The 6,088-nt window shown below is 44.0% G+C and overlaps 1 protein-coding gene across 5 annotated transcripts in view; it reads right to left on the minus strand.

Moving 5' to 3' along the window:
• Positions 1–6,088, minus strand: part of plekha6 (pleckstrin homology domain containing A6) — a 91,736-nt gene that overhangs the window by 12,501 nt on the left and 73,147 nt on the right. For all 5 annotated transcript variants that reach the window (XM_023424779.2, XM_023424781.2, XM_087178872.1 and 2 more), the window contains 8 exons: positions 4,603–5,089; positions 4,110–4,196; positions 2,693–2,746; positions 1,568–1,639; positions 1,079–1,159; positions 770–919; positions 353–448; positions 74–185 (listed from right to left, as the gene is read on the minus strand). In XM_023424779.2, the coding sequence (XP_023280547.1) occupies positions 74–185; positions 353–448; positions 770–919; positions 1,079–1,159; positions 1,568–1,639; positions 2,693–2,746; positions 4,110–4,196; positions 4,603–5,089 (1,139 nt within the window). The remainder of the gene's footprint in view (positions 1–73; positions 186–352; positions 449–769; positions 920–1,078; positions 1,160–1,567; positions 1,640–2,692; positions 2,747–4,109; positions 4,197–4,602; positions 5,090–6,088) is intronic.

Raw genomic sequence — 6,088 nt, forward strand, 5'->3', positions numbered from 1 at the left:
TGGGGGGGGGTGTCATTAGAATATACAGGACACAGACACTGGTGTTTAAATTAGATTGTTTCTCAGTGTTCACCTCTGTGCTTGGCTGTGTCAGTGCCTCTGGACGAGTTGTTCTTGTGCAGTCCCTCTAACACATCCTGTACTCTCCAGAACTCCTTCTGGATGTGTCTACGAACCAGTTCACTCTGCAAAGTCCCAGGACAGACAGGAGGACTTATTAGACCTTCAACAGATGAGCCACACCTTACTTGTAGATCTTGACTGATTAATGTCTGTTGTTTCCTGCTGTCTTTCATTTCCCACACTATCCACAGCTGAGCTATAATAACACTAAACCACAGGTGACCTTTACCTGTCCTCCTGCATTAAGCTGCTCCCACAGATCTCCATGGATGGCGTTGGCCTCATCCTCCAACGCTTCAAACTCCATACGAGTGGTGGTTAAAGCCTTAGAGACAAATAACACAGACCAACCTGCTCATCTTTCTCCACTGTCACAACATTTTTTCACCAGATTTATTTCTGAGACCTGGAGATGTAACATCACTGTGGACATATTGTTGCAGTGGAACATGAAGTTTACATAACACTGGTTTATAGTCAGCAGCAGGTTAAGAATAATGGATCTGATGGTTCTCATGGTTTACTTGTTTAAAACATCTTTAAATATTCAAGATAAAGGGAGTAATGGCAGAGACCAAACAAATGATATCCTTCTAAGTATAAAGACAGAGGCTTGTTTGCTGGGACCACAGACAGATGGTCTTACACTGGAGGCCTGGGACAGCTCCCCTCTGATATTGATCAACTGGTTCTGCAGAGTCTCCTTCTTGAACTGCAGCTTCTCCATGGCCAAAGGCTGGTTATGGTACAGCTCCATCTCCTGGTGAGTGGCCACCAGCGCCTCCTCTAGGCTGTCCTGGGCACAGAAGGCATCATCACAGAGAGGTTGCATTTCATCATATCAGGTGTTTCTAGTTTTATGACCAATGAGATCAGCTGTGTCTGTTTCCTTCAGTGTGACAGCTAACATCCTCTCTTCAACACATAATAAAACACTGTGAGGAGGGTGATGTACCTTGTCCATCCTCAGTCTGTGGACCACAGCCTCGTGGTCTTTCAGAATCTGGTTCTGCTCACATAACCGGCCCAGGAGTTTCTGTGTCAGACAGGGCAGAGGGTGGTTAGACCAGGATCCAAGACTGTGTCTGCTAGACTACATGCTGACTGTAGCTGGCCAAAAGTATATGGACACCAAAACATTACACCCATGTGTGACATGGCAACGTGTCCTTCTTAATCAGTTGGTTTCAGTACTGATCCTGCTCTGACTCACAGATGCTGGACTGTGTTGACAAGTCAGGACCTTGCAGACTAGTAAGGACTCTGCAGACCAGTCAGGACTCTGTAGACCAGCCAGTCTCTCTTCCACAGTAAACTGGTGAACCATGTGTAAAATGTATAGACGGGATGTCCACATACTCTTGGCCATGTATTTGGAAATGTGAATGATCAGAGTGTGTTTGTGTGTTATTGTGTTTATAATGTGCAGTGTTGAGTCTCTTACACTGGTTTCAATCTCATTGAGTTTCAGTGTGGGGTGCAGCTCACTGCTGTAGACATCATGGAAAGGAGGCCCCTGTGAAAACAATCATCATCATCATCATCATCATCATCATCATCATCATCCTCATCATCATTGGGTTCATGTTCTTGTTTCTGCAGTATATGAGAGGTTATTAAGTTTCTGTATATACACAGTGACTGTCAGCAGACAAATGTTACATACTGTAGAAATGCAGTAACTGTCGGCAAATAGATGTTACATACTGTAAACACAGTAACTGGAGGCATTTTTTATTATGGTCACTTTCTGACCAGATCAGGGTCTGACTGCCTGGATGTGACCCCAGCAAACAATGGCTGACAGAGGTTAGAGTTTAGAATGTGTCAGTGCTGCGAAGAGTCTGTGTGCAGCCTGAGAGGACAAACTCAGAGCAATGCATTATCCATCAGACTGAATGCTGTACCTGAAGCTCTATATTATGAATTTACATTGACAGAAGAAATAGATTAAAGTATCTATCACAGACTTCATCTGCCCACTTCTGTCAGGCTCCACAGGTTTCACATGGATATATAGTCTGATGGTGTGGATGTGGACTAGTACAAACATGTCAGGGTCTTTGAGACCTGTAACTGTTCTGAGATACTATACAATACAATATAAATGTAGACACATAATTGAAGCACAGGTAAGCACAGGTCTAAGTTTCTGTGATGGTTGACGTGTTCACAGACAGTCCACACAGTCATAAGACTTTGCCTGGACACTTATGTCCCACAGACCCTCACAGACATGAGCAGACACCCCTCTAACCCTGACCCACAGCTGGATGGATGATATGATGGAGAACAACAGTGTGGACCACGTGCCGACAAGTTAAGAAAAGAGAAGAAGGCTTGGACAGGTATGGAGCATTTGGTCTGTTAAAGGTCTATATAAGGCTCTGTCCAGGCCTGGAATATGGACTTAACTGGGCTGGACTGGACTGCACTGGACTGGACTGGACTGGACAAGTGTCAAAGTCAAAGAGGTGATTGAGCAGAGAGTCCAGCTATAAAAGGTGACTGGTAAACAGAGTGACTCAGATATGTAATAAGAAACAGTGTTGTCTGACTGTGTCCCTACCTGCTGGTCTAGGTAGTCCAGGTTGCGCTGGAGTTGAAGGTCTAATATGTCCTCCTGAGCCAAGCAGCAATAACACACATGAAAGCACACGGACACACACAGTACAGACAGAGGGCTCAGAGAGACGGCAGCAAAGCACCACAGCCAATCACACTGGAGGTCCGAAGTTGCTACATGCTGACATCTGTTAACATCTACTAACACCTGCTAACACCTACTAACATCTGCTAACACCTGCTAACATTTGCTAACATCTACTAACACCTGCTAACATCTGCGAACACCTGCCAACACCTGCTCTGTCTGACTAAAAGCTGCTCTTTTCACTCTTACTAGGTCTTCACCAGTCTTACTGGGTCTTCCTCAACAGATGGAGTTTGATCAGTCATCACAGGTTGGTGTGGTTGTTATAATTATGACTTATGAGTGCAGCTGGTCAGATGATAACACGGTGGAAGATGGAGGATGTCCTCGTTGTCCACCTTTCATCTGGTGTTCCCACAGCTGATCTACAGGTCCCCAACATGTGATGTCATAGTGATCTCATACATTACACCTTGCTCTCAGGGGTTTGCACCAGCAGTGATGTGAAGGTGTGGAAAAGTTTATTGGTAACTGTTGACTCCAGGTGCATCATCCACCACCTGATGCCTGATTCCTGAGCAAACTCCACCCACTGATGAAGACCACAGTATGTGAATGAAACTGTCTGAGCTCAGATTATTTTAACAAACTATTTTTTATTTTTAGAAACTTCTATTTCTGAATTAACAAGCAGGTCAATATCTGCTTCATGCTCACAAAAATGTGCTGGAAGCTTTTCCTTCATCTTTAACATGTTTCTAAAACAACACAGCCATGTTTGTTCTTCTGCTCTGCTTTTCTCTGAACCAATGTAATACTTCACTGCACATCACTGTAATCAGCTGTCAATCAGTCAGTGTGTATCATGTCACCTTTATGCTGGTGTGATTGTGTTATTCACATGTGAGGGAACATTAGAGGTAAATAGAACACTGCTCCACAGTCTCACCTGTGGTCAGGCACTGCACATGGCATCTTTCATAACATGTATGTTTGCTCTTATATCAAGTGGGTCCTAGACTCTCCTAGACTGAACTTCATGTGCTTGGAGACCGGACTATACTCCATGGAGGTCTCTATCACGAAGTTTCTCTTATGTGTAAACACACACATACAAATACACACACGCATATACAGACAGGAGTGGCCTCAGTGGTGTGTTAGGACAGAGCAGAAGATGTTAACAGGGTTAGGACAGATCAACAGTGGACAGATGTGCTGGAGAAACTGCATAGCTGTCTGCAGCTGCACAGCAAAGCTACACATACCACTACACTGACTGTGTGTGACTATTTGTGTATGATGTGTATTAGAGCACATTAGTGGCACGTACCATTTTACTGTGGATGGAGGGGGAAACAGGGTAGTTATGATGGTACAATCCTTGGCTTAAGGACCGCCTGTCACCAGGGTAGTCGTACTGAAGGAAGGAAGGAAAGGAATCAAGGAAAGAAGGAAGAATGAGATCAGAATGAGTGAGATCAGAATGAGTGAGATCAGAATGAATGAAAGTGAAAGAATGTAAATGTGACAAACAGCTCTCAGTCCTTTCATCCATGATGACTGAACATCTGTTGTACAACTAAAGGTAATTTACAAACCTTTACTTACTGTGTTCTGGGCTTTCAAACTAAATGACATGAGATTTTAATATTCAGTTTAGATTGAGTCTTAATTCAAATCCTCAATGACACATTTCATCCTTAGTTTCATTCAGTGTGACAACAGCTTGTCGAATTAAGATTAAAAATAAGGAACTGCCATAGACTTTAGACATTCTACAAACACACGGATACACATAAACTCACACACACACAAACACTGACCTTGGGCGAGCTGAGTGACCTCCTCAGGCTGTAGACTGATGGGTCAGCGTATATCATGTTGTCCCTCATCCTCCCAGGAAACCGGTCAAAGCGGGCCGACAAGGACCGAGCCGGGGAGGCAAAGTTGGGGGGCACTGGAGAGTAGGGCCCCCCTGATGACGAGGATGGTGACCTGGGCACGGACCTGGAGCGCGGCTGGATGGACAGGCGCCTCATGGATGTCTCCATTCCACTATAGTACTGTGGCCCCCATGGGTCCCTGGGCATCGGGGGTCCGTACAGCTGATGGGGCCCATCCCTCAGCGAGAGACGCTTCTCCTCCGCGGTCCAGCGTCGGTCATACCCCCCAACGGCAGAGACGGAGCAGATGCTGTCAGGACGGACTCCTGGCGGGTACAGAGGGTACTCCTCCACATACTGGGGGCCACCAGGGTAGGCATAGTAGTCAACTGGGATCCCACGGTTCACTGCGTAGTAACGAGAGGGGCTGAAGGACGGGACAGGAAGAGATGATTATTTATCAGAGGTGATATAATAAGATAAAAGAGGCTGAGAGTGTCTGGCCCAGCAGCACAGTTTTATTTATTTTATTTAGACTCAGTGAAACTAAATCTCTATCTTTGAAACCTAATGACCTTATTATAATCTAAATAAAAATCATCTCTGTTTATTTTGCACACGGAGATTAATGAATGAAATAAACCATGTTGTGAAATAAATACTGTAAATGAGACATGTTGAAAGTGCAGGAGAGAAGTTTAATATAATGTCAGACCAGTGGTTTCCCTCTAGTGCTCAGTTATTGAATTTAGTTTCATCGAGATGCTCAGACCTCAGCAGCTCTTATGTTTGGTCCTTCTCTGTTTTAAAGCTATTACAGTTTTTCTCAGTCGCTTTGGTACATTTCTCGAATCATCCTCGACATTTGCAAAACAGTAAGTGAATTTCTCAAAACAATTCATACAAATAGCAAAACACCATGGATTACCTGCAAAAGCCAGTCTCTTGCTCAAAATCTTTAGTTCATCTCTCAAAAGTAAATATCTGTGTCAATGAACATGTCACTGCCATCAGAAGGACAGGTCCTTGTGTTATTGTGTACGGATAAGACAGTCAAATTGCTTAGTCGTGTTGTCAATATAACTGTACTCTGCAGGGATGTTCTGATGTAAACTATGGCTTAAGTCTTGATGACAATTATTGTAAATTGTTAGTTACACCTTAGTGTATGTGGGAGATTGATTGCAAGAGACTGGACAAGATTCACATTTACGCTTTTACTGTTCGTACTGTATTTGTTGACAGACCATGTCATTGTGATACAGAAAAGAAAAAGACAGCACTGCATAGCACAAAGAAAAAAACAAAAATAAAGTAGTGCTGTAGGAATTACAGTGCAGTCTTCCTACACCTCCTGACGTTCCTGTCTGTTGGGCCACAAATTCTCATCCACATCACAACGAATATCTTCTCTTGCGATGCAGCG

Source organism: Seriola lalandi, unplaced genomic scaffold (assembly GCF_002814215.2).
Source record: "Seriola lalandi dorsalis isolate HSWRI2012SDOR001 ecotype SW California unplaced genomic scaffold, Sedor1 jcf7180002054748, whole genome shotgun sequence".
In the NCBI taxonomy this organism is placed as follows: Eukaryota; Metazoa; Chordata; class Actinopteri; order Carangiformes; family Carangidae; genus Seriola; species Seriola lalandi.